Genomic DNA, 21,990 nt, shown 5'->3' on the forward strand with positions numbered 1-21,990 from the left:
TGTTCAGGTGTGGCTGCCATGTGGGACTGTTTTACATAGCTATGTGACCTACCACGTTAGTGCAGCATAGTTGAATATGTTGCACTGGAAGCAGCACAGGCTGCTAGGAATGCTGAAACTGGTGTCATCAGATCAGCCAGGAGCTCCTATTTGCATGCCTAGATCAGCCTATCACTGAGTTAAGTAAATTCTTCCATCAGGGCAACTTGTAACCTCCGGACAATGAACCAGAGCTTCCTCTGGCCACGATGCTCTGAGGTGTATCTTGTGCCTGCTGAGCGTGTGAACAGCTTGGTGTATGGCATCCAGGAAAGCTGGGTACCATCCCACAGAAGGGGATCTGTTAGCATTCAGTTTCCTTTATTTGAGACATCACTGAATTGAGTTTGACGGCACTGCTGTGTAAACAGATGTGAAAGACCCATATTCACAGTAACCATATTACCCATTATTGTGAACTGGGATGTGAAACAACCAAAACATGTCTAAAAGCACACATTTTAATGTTCTGTACCCAAGTAATGTTTGCCATGTTAGACTGTAAATCTGCATTTTAAATATTTTCCCTCAAATGTCTGCTTACTTTGGCTTGCTCTTCCTATTAACTTGTTTTCTTTGCTTGACTTCATTGTGCCTTTTTTTTTTTTTTTAAAAACAAAGCAGCACCTATTTAAATGAATCTGTGTTCGCTGTGGCAGACAGGACATTTGTCTTCTCAGCCTTTCAAGCTGATCCATAGGTAGAATGTACATATACTGTGGCATTTGGAGAGCTGTGCATAAAATATCTGAAACGCCAGGTCCATTAGCTTTTGAAAATGAAAACTGCCTCCCAGGTATGTCCTGCACCGCTTCCCTGGTGCTGGCTAGTGAGTGCCCTGCGGAGGGGAAGGCCACCCCCTCTGGTGCTCTGCGGACCCTGGGAATGGCACTGTTCTTTTGAGGAGGATAGGAGTCTGCTAGCTACTCTGGTCTCTTCGGGTTGCTTTAAAAGGGGCACGTACACAACCTGGCACTGTGTACGCTTGTTTCTGCATTGCTGTCCCTGGTGAATCACACGAGCTTGCCTTCACTGTGGTCCCCAGTTCTCTTCTGCACCAGCAGACTGAGAAAACTGCACAGTCTCTGCAGCAGGGAAGTCTGCAAAGCTAGCTACAAAAAACCAGCAGGGAGTCAGAGGTTTTCTGGAGACTGAAAAGAAGAATGCTCTGTCATTTTCTTCTGCAGCTATAATATACGTGAGGTGCTGTGGTTCACCTAAAAGCATCAGATTGCCAGAAATTGAAGGCTTGCCCTGGGGGGACTCTTCTGCTTATACACAAGCAGGTTGATTTCTTCAGACATCATCTCAAAGGGGAGAGGGCAATGTTTTTGCAGGATTCAAAGCTCTTAACTGTTAGCCATTTGTTGTGTAAGGTCTATGAAAATTTTCAGAAACACAACAATAAAGCAAAAATGTTTTCTTCTCAGCTGTGTGGCTGCCCACAGGGTAGGTGTCTCCTCTGAAGTCTGAAGAAGCCATTCTTACCTGGTTGTAATAACAGCTGTATTGTTTGTAGCTCTCAGTTTCTAGCTGTGAATGTCTGATACGTGAATAGCTGTTTGCTGGCCTTTCATGAACTGTATAAGCCTTGTCTTGACAATACTGACACGGGCAGTGCTGAAGTGAATGATGCTGCAGTTAAAGCTGTTGTATCCTCCTAGGCTAAGCCATCTGAGCAAACAAAATAGAATTTCCAGATTTTCTGAAGCCTTCCTTTGCTTTGAAATAAGATATCCAACTTCTTGTGTTTAATGAGAACTAATTATAAATAGGAAAAGATAGGGGTTTGGGGGGGGTTGGGGTTTTTTGGGGGGCTTGGTTTTATTTTTTTTGCGTCTGTACAACAGTACAGTTATGTCTTTTATCATGAGTAAAAAATTTTGGTCCATTACATGTAAATACATGTAACTGTTACGGTAAGACATAACGTAGAAATTGCTTACAGTAACAATGAGTGGGTGTTCCTCTGGGATTAAAAAGTGAACTAGATCCAATCTTATTGAAATAAAAAAAAATAGATTAACTGTTATATTTGGCAGACTCAATCATACATGTTTTTTAAGGGAACGATCCTTTATATTTGTTTTTATTCATGCAGTAGTCACAAGTGAATGCTTGAATTGTGGGTCTGATTACACTGAGATTTTGACTTTGTACATTAAAGTGGAAATTTTTACAAGTTGAAATTATAAATTGTATAATACAAACCCTGTTTCTTGTGTGGGGCTGCTCTTACGGTATCAAGGGCAGATATTGTTTTCCTCTTGCTCCTATTTTCTTACATTTTAAAAAAGCACAGATAGCATTTGGGACCTTCGGATTTAGTATTAGGCCTTTTCCCTTCCTCCAAAGCAATCTTTGCCAGAAACTGCATAGTGGAATCTTAGCTCGAAATTAAAGAAAACAGTATTTATGGACCTACTGCATAACACTGCTGGAAAGGTGTACACTTGAAAAATTAAGCTTTAACTCCATAAGTGAGAGTAGGAAGATAATTTTTTATTTCAGTGGAATTTTTGTACCTGAACTCTAAGATCAGCCCCTCTGACTACTACCTTGCATTAAATAGTTCGTGATACCTGGAGTGTCAGTGGTAAGGTTATGAGTTCTGCTGGAACTCCAATGAGAAAAATACTCCTACAGCAAAATCTTGTTTTATTTTCCTGGATACTATTCAGAATATACTTGTCCACTCACTTGTTACAAATAATGTTCAGTTAAAATTTATTGTGCATGCCTTTTTTTTTAAATGAAGTCAAATAAGTAATGTTCTTCTTGCTGTATGCTGGATGATCTCTTGTTCACATATTTACTGAATATAATAGTTTGCCAATATCTGGATTCTTGACTTGAAAACAAAATTTAATCAACACTGCAGTTGTATTTTCAAAGAAGGAGCAGTGTGAATGTAAAACATGCAGCTTTATGTGGGAGTTTTGCCTAGCATACGAGGCATTTGCCTACGGTACAAGGCATTACCTATCTGGTATTACAGGTTAACTGAGAGTTGGGCAGATTTTCCAGAGATGCTCGTAGAGACCTTCTGTAAGGATCGATACGAGACCTGGCATACTAAATTATATTAGTCAAGATTTTATATTAATTAGATCTTCCTGATAAAATTCCCAGATGGTCCAGACTAAGGAAGTGGTGATAATAAGTGGGTAAACCTTCCAAATAGCACTTTGGTTTTTGGAGAATGGAGTCACTTTGAAGAAGAGTGTATTATTAATACATCTAACTTCTAGGAACAAGGAGTACAGCCGTTGGTATTGGCAGAGAAAGGAGGGAATGCAACCTAGAATGTACTGGCTGGAAAAACCAAGCTTCATTAGACAATGAAAGTATTTACTAAAGATAATTAAATGGCTGTATGGATTCTTCAATTCAGAATGGAAATGGGTTTAATTTCTCATTTTATATTTGAAATAAAAGTAATTGAATTAATGCTTCAGCGTCTTGCTTTGTGGTCATGTTCTCAGGAGGTTATTTCACTAGTAGGCAGTTACCTTTCAGGGTTGGAAAACTAAGAGTTTAAAGGGTGTCTTTAATGTAATGGGTGCAAAAAATGTAACAAAACCTGCTGGCTGTAAGCTGAAGACCAATTTAAAGACACCCCTCAACCTCATGGTTTTTTTGTTCATTCTTGATGGTTAAAATCATGGCAAATGATTGAGATTTTGTTCTTGATCTAATCCCGTAAAACTTACCATTTTAGACAGAATGATAAAGTGTCTGGCTGAAACATGTCTTATTCATTAGATGTATGAAGTTAAACGATGGTTTGGTACATGTCTATGAATCTTCCTTACCTTTAGTTATATTAATGTAGGGATCTTGTGGGTGTAGGTCAGCTCCCATGGATCCAGTTCTAGGGCTGAGGCACAAGAACAGAATTGCTGTCTTAAGCCCTCATTAATTAATATTCACTGTTTTGTTGATAAGTTAGTTGTATGCATGGTGGGTACTAATGCAGTGATGGGGTGTTTTCCTGTTAACAGTGCTAACTTGCTGTCAGTTTTCCTGGGAAATGGCTAATTACTGCGTTGGATCTCATCACTGCCTAATGCAATGAAAATAAAGTAATGCTGTATATCTTTTTTTTTTTAGGTAATAATCTATGGGGATTTGCCAAAAAATAAAGAAAATGTAATATATTTATCAAATCATCAGTGTACAGGTTTGTATTTTTTTGTTTGCCTTAACACTGTTAGATTTTTTAAAAATCTGCTTGTCTGTGTACTGTGTCTCTTTCCAGCCCTGCCTTAACAAGCAAGAAATTCTAGTTCAGAAATCTTGTAATGATATTTGTATGCACAACATGCGCTTTTTGATTCATCAGTGGCAATTAAAATCTAGTTTAACTAAATGTTTTGGTCTTTTGTCTTTGCAGTTGATTGGATTATTGCGGACATGCTGGCAATTAGGCAGAATGCTCTCGGGCATGTCCGGTACGTCTTGAAAGACGGGTTAAAATGGCTTCCGCTGTATGGGTGGTATTTTTCACAGGTAAGCTCATTCACCTTTTCCTTGCTGTTTGTGGGTCAAGTATGTAAGATGTACGTTCCTTCCATTTTTCATACATGCTGGGAAGATGTAGTTCTGACCTGGCACTTGTTTATTTGAGCAAGAAAATACCAGGCTTCATTCAGTGCAGTTAGATGTGTATCTTAGTTGAGAGATGGTTATTAAAGAATCAGTTTACTTTTCTAAATGAACACTTATTATGGATGGTGTTCATTACTAGAACTAAAACTGTAGAGTCTGTTAGAAGCATTTAAAATATAATAGAACTTTGTTCTCTTTACAATTCAAAAACCCACTTAGCAGTTTATGAAACAGACCTTATTTTTCTCTACATGGGTTTTTTAAAATCATTCTACAAATTGGGAGTAAATCGACATTGCTGTGGTGCACTTATTTTTCAATTGTTTGGTTTTAGCACACTGTAAAAGAGGAAAATTAAACCTCGGTATAGTGTGGAGGAAAAGCAGATCCCAGCCTCTGTGAAAGTGTTGATGATTTTGCTTTGGACTTCAGTTAAGCAAAAACCTGAGTCTAGCAGTATTCCTATACTACCTTTAGTTTCTCTTCTTCCTGCGTAATGCTCCTCTTGTTCCTCTTGGTTTGAGAGCTCAACCTGATGTGACTCAAAATTACACAATTGCTGAAGAAACAATGGGCCATGGTCATTGTACAGCTGACATACTAAGTGGATGTGATCTTTAATCTAAAATGGTGGAGAACAGTGTAGATGGCTTTACCTCCCTAAAATCCTCTCTGAATTTCACATCTGTCCTTTGCTTTTTCTTAAAGCAGGATTCTTTCTATATACAAATGAAATAAAATGCAGAGGGGATGTTTTTGCAAGTATTGGTATGTTTTGCTAGGTGATCAGAAATGGCTTCACAGTATTTATCTCAGGATTTAGATGGGTGCTTAGTTGTTAGAATAGAAATGGATTAACTTTGGGGTAACTGTTCCGAAGTGCCTGTTTGATAAGATTTTTCTGCTTTGGCTTCTTTCTTTGATCTTTACCTGTTCCCTGAACAGCTTTCTGCTCCCCACCTCCCTGCCCCCACTGCCCAGACGAAGAAAAGCAAAAAACAGTTAGAAAAGTACTTCTAAGGGATTAGACAGTTTGATTGAATAGGCTGTCAGCCCTGTCCAAGAGGATGGGGAATACTGAGAGAAATACTATGTTGGGTATGACTTGAACTGTATAGTAGGAAATTATCAGAGGAATATATGAAGAGTAGGCAACTACAGATGTATGTCCAAATAGGAGGCTTTACTATCTCACTCATCCATGTTCCCCTCTCACCGCTTGTGCTCTTGCATCCATAACTCAAGTCAGATCAGTTGGTTGTCAGAACCACCAAAAGAGGGAAAGTTTTGAGTATACAGCCATGGGTGGGAAGAGGGGAGGAGGCAGGACAGCCCTTGTGTGGCCATTGCTGAAATTTTGCCTCCAAGAAGCTAATGTAAATTGGATTGGGTTCAGAGGGCATTGGGCCAGGGAAGGTACAGATCCATGAAGTGCCTTAAACAGTGGCCTTCCCCAGCAATCGGGTGTTGCCTTCTAGCTTGGGTGTAGGTACCTAATTTGAACAGAGGTTCAGAATCTTGGATCATGTCTCATAAGAAGATGGCGCTCGCTAGGGTGTGCAGTGCTCCACTGTTTTATCTTAGAGCACAGGTAGTGGTTGAGGTTCCTACTGTCTGTTCAGTGTGTAAGAGGTTAGAGGGTCCTCTGAGATATTGAGAGATCCAGGTTCGATGTTTTCAGCTTGATAGTTGAAAATGTTTATTGTCTTCTGGATGAGTGCCTTAGCAAGTAGGCTATAAATCTAGGCTGGAGCATGGGTGGTTGCCATCTTTTCTTCTCAAATCTCAATGTTTAGAAAAGAACATGCTGCAGAGAACATAAGATGACTGTTCAGTTTCTTTTTACCAGTGGGTTTGCTGTCCCAGTCCCCAAAACAAGTACAGACTTTCACACCTTGTCATACCTCACTGAGGATAGCCACTGGAAGAAAATGGAATTCTCTGTTGTCTAATGCTTGTCCCCACTAACGACTCTGGTTCTCTACATTTTTCTTCCACTGAAGTGACCAGTCTGCTTCATGGAAATATTTCGCTCTTTGTCCTTGCCTGTAGTCATTACACTGGTGGTGATTTAATTCTGCTCTAATTAAAATACACGCAGGGTATATATTCCATCCACTATCACTAGGTGCCCAGAAGTGATTTTTTCAAGATTTTGGAAAATTACTATTGCTCTCTGAAATATCCGGTGCACAGTTTCCTGACTGCTATATTGACTGTTAAAAGAAGGTTCCTGTGGAAATTAATCTGAATGTAGCCTACGTTTTTAACCAAAACATATATATTAAATAAAATCCATTCAGCTTTGGATTCCTCAAAACATAAAACTTCTACAAGATTTAGTGGGGGATGATTATATATATTTTTAGATATGTATATATTTAATTCAGTGACACAAATGAAAGGCAGCTTACTAACAGTGGTGATGCATATGTGTTTAAATGACTGAGACGGGATGCAACAGGACTGCAGTGCAAGCTAGTAGGTATTTTTATTGTTTTTATCACACCAAACAGTGCAAAAAACATAAAACACTTCCTGCCCTTCCTGTTGATGTTCTGTCAGTGATGTCATTTACACTCCACTAAAAGTTTCCAGAGCCATGTAATTACGCCATGCTCACAGAATTCATATTCCCTACCTCAGGTAAACATCCTGTTTGGAAATAAACGTGGTCTGGATGTCCAGGAGAACGAAAATTGGGCACAAAGGAAGTATATTTGTAAACATAATCCATTGTTGACTGAGAGACGGGCTTTTTAAGTACAGCAGAAAAAAATTATAACCTTAAAAACAGTACTTCCAGAAATCTGTTTTGAAAAGCATTCATATATTTGATCTCTTACTGAAAAGGAAATGCAATACAAATTGGGGAATTTGAGCTATATACAACTGCATAACTAGCATTCTTCTTTGAAGGCAGCTATCTAATAGCAAGAAAAGAAAAGAACCACTTAAGTTAACCTGTTATGTACCAGGTTTGATTTATTAGGTCAAGCTATTTCTTTTCATAAAACTGGCTTTATTATTTTTGGGTGGAACAGAATTTTTTTTTCTCCCTATCTTTCTCCACCAAAACGTAGCTAGCTCCTATTCATCTTATACCACCTGGTGAGACTGGGATGTGATTTTGATAGGCAAACTCTGGGATATAAAAAATATTTGACTTTTTAACATAGGAAGTATGTCTTTGTCTTTTCTGTTATTCAGCATCAGCCTGTGCACCCTTTTGGTTGTTACTGATTTTTAGCCAAATATTTAGCTAGTGTGGCATCTTGCCTCTATTTAGCTTTGTAACCCTGCGCCATATGGGAGCTGATATATTGATGTAGTTGGGTTTTATGCAGCGAGTGGTGATCGTACAATATGTAATTTGTCTGTTCTTACGTTATGTGACTGTATACTTGTATTTACTTGAGAAGTTCAAATCTATTTCTGAGCATTAAAAAGTCTGAGGTAGGGAGACCAAACCTGTCTTTGGTGTTGTGGTGTCCCTAAGCAAACTGTACAATAGTAACTTGATTTCTCCAAGTTCACAAATTGAAGAAGAAGGTGGTTCAGTATTTTCCCAGGTCGCTGCAGCTGGTTAGTAATTTGATAAATAAGGGAAGGCTTTGATTCTAGGCTTCTCTCATTTATCAAAGCCTGGCCTAGCTGAACTCACATGGAATGACGACTTACCAATTGCATGGAAGTATTGTATAGCAGATGCATTATTTCTGATACCAGACTGAGTTTGCCCATCCTGAAAGCAGTTGTTGTGGTGAGTGTCACTGTACAGAATAAGACTCCTACTTCCCTTTAATGGTGTCAGATCATAAAAACAGTTCTTACATGTGGAGTGTGTAGATAACATGTGGCTCTCTGTGTGCTGAACAGCTGATAGGATAGGACATGTTTGTGTTCACGCCATTATCTACTGAGGACTGGTAAACTGCTTGTGGGATGGTGCCGATATGATGCTCCAGCCTGCTAAAGGCCAAGCTTGGTGGCCTGGGGGATTCTGTTCTTGGTTTTCATCCCCTGCCAGCCACAGGAGCACAGTTGAGTCTTGCAGCTGGCTATTTCACCTTGGAAGGGAACCACAGACAATAACGTTAAGACAGTATATTTAATATAGGCTTAATGTACTGTTGACTTCCTGTTCCTTTTCACTGCAGCTGTTAGAGAGAAACTTGAAAGTCACATCAAACACCACCAGCTAAACAGCTGTACAGCCATCTCTCCATGCCATGAAAAGCAAAGGCTGAAAGCACTTTGCATAACCACCTCTTCCACCTGCCTCCTCCAAACCCCTCAGACTTTATTCCTGTCCATGCATTCCAAATAAAATAATAGCTCCCTGCACACACACCACCACCCTTGTTTCTACAATGTACTGTATCTTTTCCTGAGATAAGACATTTGAATAGGGTTCAGCTCTTAGTAGTTTTAATCTTACCGTCACATTTCTGTCAAGAGTGTGTAAAACTGTAATTGGATAGAAATTATCTGACAAATCCTAACGCCAACAGTCAGGGTGGGCAGGAAAGAGTATTAGCAAGTTAAGGAATGGGTTAGAAAATCCATTAAAACAAAGTGCCTTAAAATGAAATTCTGTCATTTGGAAGCTATATTTGGTTTTTGTTTTGCTTTTTTTGTTCTTTTGTTTGTTTTGCGGGTTTTTTGTAGGTTTGTGGGGGGGTGTGTTTGTGTCCCAATTCATTGTATCAGTAGTTCATGTTGGAGCATGTTTGTTTACATCCTCTTGTAGCTATACTGTAGATAAAACAGTGATGGAAGAGGGAAATGATGAGGCAAATTATATTTCTTTATAACCCTCTTTCTTTGTGTGTACTTTGCCATAGTCCTTTTACTGAAGTTTTTGTCATAATTTTTTAACTTGTTCCACACAATTTCATCTTTTCCAGGAAATGGTCTAACTTTTTATGTTTTTCAGTAAAAATACTTTTATAAAATCCTTTGCCTTCTAAACATTGTGTGTTACTTACTCAACTATTATCTTGGTATATAACTTCTTTATTAAAAGTTTGATTCCCTAATAAAGTGTATGGAAATTTTCAAGACCTATGCTAGTTACTTTTGTGCTACTCATAAATTTTGTTTGTATAGGTATAGTACTTGTAACTCCAGTATTTGCATTAGTCACTATTTAAGAGTGGGCACATAAAACTGAAAACATTGACCTGTAAGTACTTGTATGTGAGTAACTTCAGTTGTGTGATTCTTCCCTTGATTTACAACTTAAGCTGCTTGTCAGTGTTGTCAGGAATAGACACATCCCTGGGGTTGGTTCCAATGCCATCTTCCAGTTAATTATTTAATGCCTTTAAACAAGACACTTCAAGTGTATTATAATTTATTTTTTTTAGATCTGATCTTTATTTAAGCAGATTTTGTGAACTTAAGTACATACAGATGTAAAATTAGTTCCAGGTGCTTTCATCCTAGGAGAAACCGTCTTGTGGGCAGTTTGCAGCATGAGTCATAAAGGTGACTTGTCACTGTCATCTTGTTTGTTATTCTATCAACTAATCTACTGTAAACTACTTTTAAATATTTAATACTTTTCATTTTTTTCCTCGGTTAGCATGGAGGAGTCTATGTAAAAAGAAGTGCCAAATTCAATGAAAAAGAAATGCGAGAGAAGTTGCGGGCCCAGATGAAAGCTGAGACTCCGGTAAGATTGTACCTTCCTTCCCCCCTTCTCATTTCTTTGATTTTTTTTTTTTTTTTAATGGCAAAGTCTTATTGGAGAAATGGGTCATGCCCAATACCTACAAACTTCAAGCTGGTAATCATGGATTTGTTTTCCTTCTGTATTTTCACAGTTACTTTCTGTGATTAGAGTGATACCTCTAATTAAACTTAAGAAAATTTGACTAGTCCTTTATGAACGGTGCGAACTTCATGATGCCCTCTGTAGAGGGCAGAGGGGATATGGACTAAATCTTAGAATATGAGCTGTAGCACCTTTCTTGAAAAACCACTGACAGTGTTCCATGTGTTTCAAAAGACAACAGTTTGACTACTGTGTACTCATCAGAGACTGGTATTTTTGTAGAATACCAGTTTGATCTTCTGAAAGTCAAGTACCATTCTTAACAAATCTTAACTATTCATCCCAGTGATCAATCATTTTTAATGGCAGTGACATCTCAGAACTGAGTAACTTTGTCTGGTACGCCTGGAGGAGGAAAAAAAAAAAAATGAAAAAAACCTCCGAACTCTTGATAATTTTCTATTTGAAGAATGATTGTTAGTGCCAAGTGACTTTTCTCATGACTCCCTGTATGGTTTGTGGCTCAGTGGTTAGAATCACTGTGCTTCACTTCCATTACTTGCTGTGCATTAAAATGTTTTCTGCCTTTTTGGCTAGACTTAAGAAAACCAACTCAGCAAGCCTTGATACAGAACAGTTATGCTTTCATTTTATTTAAAATGATGTGATTAGGACTTGTCACTCCAAATACTAAGTGGCAAACCTTTTATAAGCTTGGGTAAAAGGAATGCATGAGTTGTTTTGACCTTCATAATAGTATATTTTTTTTTTCCTGCAGATACTGTTCATGTCTGTGCATGTGTCTGTTGAAAAAGTGAACTGGCCTTATGCTCACTGAGAGCCTTAAATGACTAAAGTGTTCCTGTTTAAGACAGTGCGCCAACTCATTTTGCCTTGAACTAAGATATAGCATGAACAGGGGTCTTTTTTTTTTCATTTTTAATTAAGATAAGAAAGTGGTTCTATTCCCAGTTTTTAGCACATAAGTTACAAAGGCCAGAAATACTTTGACAACCACATTTTTCCTGTCCAATGTCTAATCTAAAGATGTCCCCATGGAGAAGATGGCCAGATTCAGTAGTGGTAACTTGTGCCCACATCACCAGGGAGGGTCCTGGGATGTGAAAAGGCTGCATTGTGTCAAGTTATTTCCTGTATGTCAGTGGCAAAGAGTCTACTTTCTGTAAAACTTAGTGTAATGGAATAAGCAAAGACAAATTGCAGGATGTATGAAACGTATTTGCAGTCATCCCCCTAAGCAATTGCTCCCCCTGCAGAGTGCTGGTTAACTGCTTTAGTTAGTCTGGATGAAGCATGCTGGGATGGTGGTTTCCTGCATAGGCCATCTCGCCAGCCAAAGAGGCAGCTTCCTGTTGATTCTGGCTTTCTGGCTTCCTTCTGCACCCCATAAAATGCAGGGGTTTGTAACAGTAAGGTTTTGATTATGTTAAGAGTCTTGATTTGAACTCTGAATTAAATTAGTCTGCTTTATAAAAATGTGGATTTTTTTTTTTTAATACAAGCTAATGATGATCTGCCTAGAAAATAATCTAATTCTGCATCTCTTTGGAAACCTGCAGATGGTGTTCAGTGTTGCTCCAGTGCTATAAATCGACTGGACGAGGCTAGTGTGTGACTTTTAGCCCAACTGGAATGCAAAGGGAGGTTTAAGCATAAAGCTTTTTTTTAAAGCTACATCCACCGTGGGTTCTGCTTTCCATGGTGAATGTCTGCATGTGATTAATAAATTAAATAAATCCAGAAGGCTTTTTTCTCGAATCATCTTTCTTCTCCTTGCTATATGTAACCTATCTAAGCTAATAACAAATGGATTTGGGACCACTTGGGTACATTGGTTGGAAATGGGTACAGAACCTAGACATGCTTACCAGGCAGTTGTTGCTATTTCTGTCATATTATCTAGGGTGGCAGTATAGAATAGAAATAAGTGTAACTGCTGCAGAAATGAATTGTGTTTTAAATCTCTTTCAGTCAAACCATATAGGGAGTAACACATAAGTTTTACAAAATCAAAGCTGTCAAAAGCCTTTTTACGGAGATAAATGTTTGCATCTGCTGGCGTAAAAGACACAGACCATTGAGTTGTCATTTGAGGGACGACCATATTTTCTATAATCCACCTTGTCGGAGAATTTAAATGTAGATGCTGTAAATGCCCTTTAATGTACAATTACTACTGGGAGAAGAACGTGATAACCTGTGTCCTTACTGTATTATTCATGAAGAAACTTTGCAGTTCTGCAACTTAGCATGACATTCACAAGCAACCATATTGCTTTTAAAATGAAGACATTTTAACCAGGAAACCAAGTATGCCCTGAACTCATCAGCTTCATGTGAAGATAGTTAATTTACTACTCTGGAATTTTTATTAAAATTTATGTACTGGATGCTACAGCTCAGGGTGAGCTTTTCGTCAGTTTAGTGAGCAGCTGTTGTTGCTTGGTCATTCTGCATGAACGTGGTTCTTTCTTTAATGTAGTATTAGAGAAAAGCCTGCCTTTCAGCTGCTAAGGAGAGAATTATATGCCAATAGAGAAGAGATGGACGGGAATCTGTGTTAAGGGTCACTTTCTTATTTACAGTTTCTCTCCACATACAGTTTGAACAAAGGAATCCAAATGATTAATGCTCAGTCTATCTGGAGCCATCCCTGTCCCCATTAAGAAACTGAAGACGTGTAGGAAGGCAGAACCAGTCTTCTGTTCTCATTAGCATAGCAAGGCCTTTAGTTGTTCGTGCCTCGTGTCATGCAGCCTTCTTCCCAGATGCAGTGCAGCCATATTAGACAAGCACAAAACTCTGATGCTAGACAGAAATGCTGTTGCACCTGTGTTTTCTTAGTGAAGATCTTGAACTAATAAATTTTATTTCTCTCTGGAAATTATTTGGCTTTTCAAACTGTCATTGAACTATACACTCAGCTGGTTCATTACTGGGCCGCTTGTTGGCAAAACTCAGTTGAAACAATGTGATTTTGTTTAAGATTACATAAAATCTGGCTGATTAACAAATTGCAATCTTATGTCATGAGAGCTGAGACTGTCGGATGGTTTGAAGGACACTTCTGTATTTTATGTTGTTTTAATGTAAGGCATAACAAGATAAATACATTTCTCAATGTAAATGCATATTCGGTGGACACTTGATATACTCAGTCTGCTTGTTTTATAAAGAAAGTTAACTCTTCTGAACAAACTATTCCGTTTGATAACTGAAAATGTAACTTATATTTCTTTTTATCATGCATCAAGAGTAGGAAATCTGCATTCTGAGGTGTGGGTTTTAACCCAGTACAGCCTGCTATGTGTTTTGTTTTTTATCATTCATTCAGTCACAGAATAAATCTTTGTCATGTGAAGCCAGGCCAATCAAGCAGGAAAAACCTGGAGGGGACAGATACATTAATACAGGTGCTGTAAGGCTTAATGCAATTATTTTGTCATATAGTTACTAATTTGTAAATCCCTGACAACTTATTTGTAAATCCTGGATGTCTTTGCCTGCTTTCCTCACATCACCTTTTGTATTTCGTTCCAATTATACCAGATATGCTTTTTCATACCATACCTTTTTCAGTTATTGATCTGAGTGTTAATGTTCCTCATCCAATCCACCAGGAACATATCTTCCAGGCAGTGGTCTAAATGGATTGAGGTATGAATCTGTCTAGTTGTCAGGGTGCAATAAAAGTAATATTAAAACTAAGCAAATGCGTTGTTTAATATAATTTTGAACTTTGTAAATAAAAATATTTAATAGTTTTCCCCTTGTCACCCACCTGGGAAGAGCACAGTAAATGCAACATATCTTTAATCAGTAGTTACCACTTCTTGATGCCTGATGTTGTTGTACAGTGGCAGCTACTCTCTCCAGGACATCCTCCAAAGCCCTGTCCTCAGCCAGAATTTTCTCTTTATCACCTTTTCTTGCTGTATGTTTATGGTGTCTGGGCTGACTTTGTTCTGTATTCCAGGGACTCGTGTGTTGCTTCATGCCCCTTTCCCCTGCTCCACCTGTACCAGCTCCTTTCATGGCACTCTGATCTATCTCAAGGACTTCCTCAGCTGCCCTACTCCCCCCTCTGGACACACGGCCCCTCTCAGTGCCATTGCTATTTCCTTTTGCCTGGGAGGCCTTGACAACACTGGGGAAATGAATAGAGTTGCTATGGTGAAAGCAGTTATCCCTTCATTTCATTTGTGGATTGTGGCAAGTTCACTGACATTACACTGGGGACTCTGCGGGTAACCCCTGCCTCTTTTCTGGTTTTCTGGCTCGAACAAGAATCAGTAGAGTTCTACTAAATGAATCCTTATCCACTTCTTAAAGTTTTCAAATTGATGAGAGATAGCGAGTGTATTGCAACCCACCCATGACACAGAAACCAGCATGAAAGTACTGTGTAACTGAACACAGGGTCCTGTGCTGCTTGGGTTAAAATAGGTATATCAATGAATCGGGGACTAGGGTAATGCAAAATCTTCTATGCCATTTTGAACACAAGCACTGTATTTTGCAGTCACTGCAATAAAGAGCATAACTTTTATGTAGCTGATTGTCCTAAATGAAAAATTCTGTTAAAAAATTGCCTTAGCTGCAGCTAGTGTTTCTAGGCAATCAAAATGCTCTGACGACTCAACAGTTCTTAATCCAAATTCAGGGGAGCTTATTTAGTTATTAAAATCTTAGAGATTTGTGGTTCTTACAATCTTTGGAAACAGTGCTTAAGGATTTAGCTTCTGCTGCCCATGGTGAGAAAAGAGAAAAGCCAGACATACAAGTAGATTTGGTAGGCTGAATTGCACTGGCAGAATATCTTTGTCTTGAGCAGGACTGTACGTGAGTATAAGTAGGACATCTATCTACATTCGTGAATTTTACTTCAGGTAAAGTAGTCCTAATGAGCTACATGCTAGGTTTTTATATGCTGAATTTAAAGCAAAGGCCACTTCTTGCTTGTTGGTAAGCTTTCAGTTCAGATATATTCAGATTCTGGTCAACAAACCTATTGGCTGCTTGTGTTTTAGAGGTTTACAAGAATAATTAAAATATAATTTCAACCCCTGCTTCGTATTACATACAGAGGACTGGAGGAAGTAGATACTATTCTCTGTTGTGTAATCAGCTCTCAGTGGCTGGTTTTCCTCTTTGAAGACTAGTAACATTCTTGCATGCTTTTAAGTGCTGATCTCTACCAAGAAAGGTAATCCTGTCCTGTGTGCTTCACTTTCTTTGCTTTGTCAGTTATGACCTGTTACAGCCACTGTATTACCCTTTGGATCTGAGCATTCAGTCTTGAATGAGGGGGCAGGAGTCACCTCATCTTGAAGTACCATTTTAAGGCTCCAGATTGTGATTTGAATATAAGCACATTTATTTAAAAAAAAAAAAAAGGCATCTGGATTTGAATATTATGCCCTTTCCAGCTAACTCTGAAAATTTTTACTTAGTCACTTAAATATCTCAACAGTGTACTTCATAGATGAAATGTATACATGACTGGGGGAAGTGTGGACTGCAGCTGGGTCTAAGGATTCCTGTACTCATCCCTGTGCTTATGCTACTGTCATGTTATAAAAAAGTAAGCACCTTGCCTCTTAAACCCATTTTTTCTTTTGTTCTTTTCGCACTAAATCTGTATACATCTTGGGTTTTTGCTGGTTCTTGAACATTCTTGGACTTCACCTGCCTCTGCAATCTGCCAGTTCTCCTCCCCAAACATGCCATGACATCCACAACCTTTCCTCTAGCTCTCTTTACTCCACCCTACTGACACTGGTTTTGCCATTCTTAATATTTTTTTTTCCTTTTCCCCCTGCCAGATTCTAGGCTATGTACTCAGTTCTCCTCTTTCTTGATCTCCTGCTGGCTTCAGTGGTTGGCACAGTTCCTCTGTTTCTTCCCTCCTCTGCGTTTTAGTGCATCTTTCAATCTTCCTCACTGTGGGGTGTTTCTGGAGAGTTTGCTTGCTGGGTCCTGTCCTTCTGCATTCAGCTTTTTCTCTAGCTGTTCTGCAATCATTAAGTGCAAATATCAGCACACTCTGTTTTGTGGGCCAGAAGCATAAAGTTATACTCCTGTGTGTCTCTCTCTGAGTTTTTATTTAACTTTGCATCTTTTCATGATGTGCACTCCCACTTATCAGTGTCTTCCTGTACTCACTGGTAATCCTCCTTGGACTGTTCTGTAAATCCACTATCTCTTTTTCTTTCAAATATTTCCTGAAGCTCTTTTCTGCAAAGACAACAAATTAAGTAGTTAGTCTAGGCACAGTAGGCAAGATTTTACTGTGAATGTGTCATGCTCAGCTCCACGGTAGTTATCATTTGCAGCCGTAGCCACCCCTTCTGCAGATGAGCCCCCAATATGAAATTGTCACTACTTAAGTGATGTTTTGCATCAGCTTTGTATGTAAGATTATGCAAGACACAAAAAAAAAGAGCTGGAAATCTGTTCTGTTTCAAAAGCAAATGGAAAATCCATCAAATGTTGACTGCTTCTATTTGGGAACATAATTTTACACTCAGATGTGCAGATACTTAGGCAACCTTTAGCTGTGTAACGATTTGAGAACCCATAGACGGTTGTTGCTGAATAGGCAGGCAAACTAATTTACTTGGGAAATCTAACCTCGCAGACATACATACTTAAAGGAATATGACTTTAAAGTTCAAATTTTGCTAAACTATGAGATTTAAGTTCATAATGTGTTTAATATCTAATGCAGTGAGAGGCATAAAGGCACATAAGGTAGCTGATCTAACATCAATTAATAGTATTTCTGATTTATGAATGGAATTAGTTGTATATTTCAGTATAAGGAAAGGCTAGATGCAAGGTCAGTAATTTAGGTCATCTGTGACTGTCTTAAAAATCTCCTCTTATTCCAATTAAACCCCATACTTTTATTGATATCAGCTGCTCCTGACTTCATCACTTTTGTGATGTGTGCCATCTCCCTTCCTAAATCACCTGGGCAACTTTCTGAGGTGTACGTTCAAAGAAAATTATTGCAAACCTTGAACAGTAAGTTTCTTAGAGCTAAGAAATGTTAGCTCAAGTATTCTGATTTTCTTTGGATCCTTACAGTAACCGATGGTGTGAACTAAATATAACATGGACCTGTCAAATGACTTCTGTAAAAGGAATCAGCTTACATTCATTACAAGAACTTGTCTGTTTTGTTTCTTTTTAATCCCACAGATGTATTTAGTGATTTTTCCAGAGGGGACTCGTTACAATCCAGAAATACCAAAAGTCATTGCAGATAGTCAATCATTTGCTGAAAAGGAAGGTAAGCAAAAAAAGTTTTGAAATCATTCTTATAGTGTTAACATACGTTATATGTTATATAACAATAAAATTGTTATATAAATATGATGATCTCACCTTAACTGGACTATTAAGCCTGCCTGATTGATACTTAAGGGTTAGAACAGCATAAGGCAGTAGTTTCTTTTACCACAGAGTAAGATGAGAGTAGCTTATATACGCATTTCAAGAATTTCACATTGTGCAAAAGTATTAATTCTCAAGACGGCTCTCTTTAGTTTCTGTCTATATCTGTGTATTTATGGACACTGCTTTTCTTGCTCCTTCAGGGATGTAAGAATTACCTACACTGGATCAGGGTGCTATTCTGCCTAAGTTGCCATTATATCTCCAATTACAGTCTTTACTCGATACAAAGAATATTTGGAATAGAGATTGTTGTGCCTTAAAAGAAAAAGTCTTCCATCACTTAATTACTATTAGCACTACCATGGCTTTTTTTTTTCTTCCTCTCTCACCTTCCAGTCTCACCCTTCCTTGGTTGAACTTTGTTCTGTAGTTGCTTTGATTGTTGGCATCGTCTGTATAACCACAGATGGAATTACTTCCATCTTTGGAAAGCCTTGCAAAAAATCTAAGGGTCCCAAGCTTTTTCATTTTTTCTCACATCATACGCACAATACACGTAAACTTCTAAGCCCAGCGGTTCAGTGAACATGTTTCCTGGTTTTGTTTTTTCCTGTTGACCAAAAGTGAAATAATTCACTCTCAAGGTAAACAAAGAATAACAAATAGGTCTGGTAAATTCATTTCTGTGACTCACTGAAATGAATTCACAAGTCTGTGAATCAGCCTGTTGATATCATCAAGCTATTAAGTATTGTTAGCTCTTATCCAAAAGGATACATGCTTTTCTTCTTCTCCTTGGGAAGAATGGAATTTGCGTGTATGAGCAGGAGAGCTTAAGTCATAACGTATTTATTCATTGCTTCAGTTTCCTGACGGAAATGAAAGTCAAATGTTTCATGTAGGTTGATGGTTCTTTGAGAGTTCAGAGGGGATGTTTGAACGGGTTTTTCCCTTTCTCCTCCGTTTTCAGGGAAAAGAAAGGGCTCTCGTTGTCATTATTAATATTATTTTAATAAATCTTTTCATTAGATCTCTACAGTCCATGAAAGAGTGAAACCCTTCTTTGTTCTTTCAGAGCACCTGTTAGTTTCTTGTAATGCTTTTCTCTCCGTTACTGCTTTGCTTTTATTCTGTAAGGGTTACTTCTTTTAAAAACTTTCAAGAAAAATATTTATTAAACACAAAGCATCTCCAATTCTAGTGCAGAATCCTCTTGATCTGCTTTTCCCCACTGCTAAATTCTTTTGTTGTTGGTCTCTCCTCAACTTTTTATATGGAGAGCATGAGAAGCAGTCTGCGCAGGATCCTGCACCCCTGCGTATTCATGCAAAGGTTGATATTCCCTTGAATTAGAGCATTCCTTGTGCAAGCATGCGGAGAAGCAGGGATGGCTGGCACTGAAAGCTGCATACAAAACTATTCTGATGGCTAAGAGCCACAAGGCACATACCAGTACACTGGGGAGCTGCGAGGACAGGGAACTCCACGTGGCCGCTAGCAGGAGATGGCAGCAGCTCCCTAAGGTCCCCCCACGGTGCTGTGCAGTGGTGCTAGCTTGCAGCTTCCACCCAGCAGCGCCAGTGCCACCGCGGTCCTGGCCATGTGCTGGGGCTGCAGCATGGGAGTTGTCACCAAATGGTAGATTGAGCGCTGGCCACGCTTCTTGTAAGCATGCAAGGGCTGTTATGTGACACTGCTGAGCTGAACTAAAAACGCACAATTGCACGCTTGTCTAAAAGATGCCGGAGGCTTCTTATTTCCTACAGTTTTAGGAAAGGTAATAATGCCCAGTAGTTCTGCCAGAGGAACGATGATTTACTGTAACTTATGCTTTAAAATTGCACTTCATTCCTTGTGGGGATATAAAGTCTGATAATTTAGTCTTGTCGTCTTGCTATTTGCGTTTTAGAGCACAGTGATTCAGTGTTAGCTTTACAGACACGTAGGGGATTTTTTTGCATGTTTTATACCTTGAAATGTAAGCTTTATAATTACCTTTCTCTTACATTTTGCACAATTTTATGTCAAGGAAATAGTGCAAGTATAATATTGGGAAAAGTGGTTTAATTAAGAATGAAACTTCAAATTGATGTAAGGACCAGAGATATTGTACCCAAAGATAACAAAGCTATTCCTGGAGTACGTACATAATTCACGTTTATCATGCTGTCTGAAATACTGTTTTTGACATAAGTGTCTGTATATATTTTAGTAGTTTTGCAGAGAGGAAGTATGAAAAGGTTTGTGGGGTTTGTGCTGAATTTTACTCTTTCTGAGCTGGATTATCTTCTAGAGAAGGTTCATTGATTTAAGCAGAATTTTGGGGCTGAACTTAATTACCTAGTCTTCATGTGACCAGCTGATGATCTTCATCTCATATCTTGATGGTTTTTTAAGTAAACGCCTGTTTTGGACACAGTTACTGCCTTTTCACAAATGGTCGTAGAACCAGTTCAACAAAAAGAAATTTAAAAAAGAAAAAAAAGGCTTAGGTTGAGATTCAAAGGAATATTTTGATGTTGCTGGTTTCCACTATTATATCTTTCCTCGCTGATATGAATATATAAATAAATCTTATCTGTCTATGAATAGGATGGAAGGGTATCAAACACCAAAAGGATTTAAAGGCGATTGAGGTCGCCCTTGAAAGACAGGCAACTTTTTAAAATACGGATAATACATCATGTTACAGTTTGTTCTGCCATAGGCCCTTGAGTTCTACACAAAATCTTGACTCATAGCAAGAGCAGATGATTTTTTTTTTTCTTTCTGAAACACGGGCAAATCAAACACACAGGGTAGATCCAATAGATCTGGATATGAGTAAATTGAGCTGAAGGCGATAAAGCACAGAAATACTTCTAGGGAGGGAGTAGGACCGTGTATTTTCTTACTATTTTTAGAAGGAAGTAAAGGATACTTTACAGTAAAAAATTAAATCCATTAACTGATCTTCCAAATTTGTCATTAACTACCTTGCCAAGTTCATGTTGAATGTACTTCCAGGTTTTTGTTTATTAAAGCCAAAGAATACCAAAAACATCTAGAGGTAAAATTGATAAAATTAGGGCATTAGTGTTCATGATTCTCATGTTGGAGACTGACACATGCGTATCAGCCTTCAGCACTAATAGATTTGACACAGCGAAACTCTGTTCTAATTAATTTGAACTCTAAGTTCTGTCCACAACTGTATTCAATGAGGTATAGAAAGTTACTTACCATAAAACCAGGATACTGGTTTATGGTGATGAACTGAGAATGTTGTCATCTAAGAGTAATCCTAGTACCCTCAGAAACTGAAGATTACTCATTCTACACATTTTACAAGTGGCAGAAAATTCCAGTCAGATCAGGTTCTTAGCCAGGGTAGAATAGGAAGCATTTTAAACTCAAAATACATTTGTTTGCCCTGGGGAAAGAAAAACATGCTTCCCAAAGTTTAAAAACAAAGCAAAAATTAGCTGTCTAAAACAGCATTGTTCGGTTAATTGTGGTAGGATTAATGCTGGAGTTATTCATAGAACAAGTTAAATTCTGTGGAGTTGAGAAAATTAATCTGGTATTTATCTTTGGCCAAAATAGCAATATTTGCTGGGGTTTCACCAGCCAGAATATCAGATCAAGATGTGTCAGGTTTTCTCGTTTCTGTTCGAGGCAAATGAAACCCCTTGCACTTCCAAGCTGATGGGGATGTGTGCTATGTATCTGGATTTTAACCTGATAAACCTAGTTGTCCTCTCCTGATGGAGAGTAGGTGGCTGTGTGAGATGATTCCAGCAATTGCCACCAGGATGGGCTCTCTCTTTCTCTGTGTTTCAGTGTGGTTGGTGACGCATGTGTTTCTAATGGAACATCTTGGAAGATTCTCATAATCAGATTAAATATTTCCTCCTCTACTCTCTCGAAGGTCTACGAATGAGATAGCATGTGTTTTGCCCCTTGTTTCCTGAACTTTTGCCTTCCAACTTCCAATATTTAAGTGTACAGTCAATAATCTTAGCGTAGAGTTCTCTTTTGTTTTGTACAGGAGTGGTCAGCTAACATGGTTCCTGTCTTCAAAATCTGATGCATTCATTCAGTTGACTTACACATTGGTGACGATTTTTAGGCTCCGATGTATTTAGGCATCC

At 38.4% G+C, this 21,990-nt stretch overlaps 1 protein-coding gene across 2 annotated transcripts in view; it reads left to right on the forward strand.

Moving 5' to 3' along the window:
* Positions 1–21,990, forward strand: part of AGPAT5 (1-acylglycerol-3-phosphate O-acyltransferase 5) — a 60,248-nt gene that overhangs the window by 13,530 nt on the left and 24,728 nt on the right. For both annotated transcript variants that reach the window (XM_075086948.1, XM_075086949.1), the window contains exons 2-5: positions 4,153–4,222; positions 4,436–4,551; positions 10,241–10,330; positions 17,660–17,750. In XM_075086948.1, the coding sequence (XP_074943049.1) occupies positions 4,153–4,222; positions 4,436–4,551; positions 10,241–10,330; positions 17,660–17,750 (367 nt within the window). The remainder of the gene's footprint in view (positions 1–4,152; positions 4,223–4,435; positions 4,552–10,240; positions 10,331–17,659; positions 17,751–21,990) is intronic.

Source organism: Phalacrocorax aristotelis, chromosome 3 (genome assembly GCF_949628215.1).
Source record: "Phalacrocorax aristotelis chromosome 3, bGulAri2.1, whole genome shotgun sequence".
In the NCBI taxonomy this organism is placed as follows: Eukaryota; Metazoa; Chordata; class Aves; order Suliformes; family Phalacrocoracidae; genus Phalacrocorax; species Phalacrocorax aristotelis.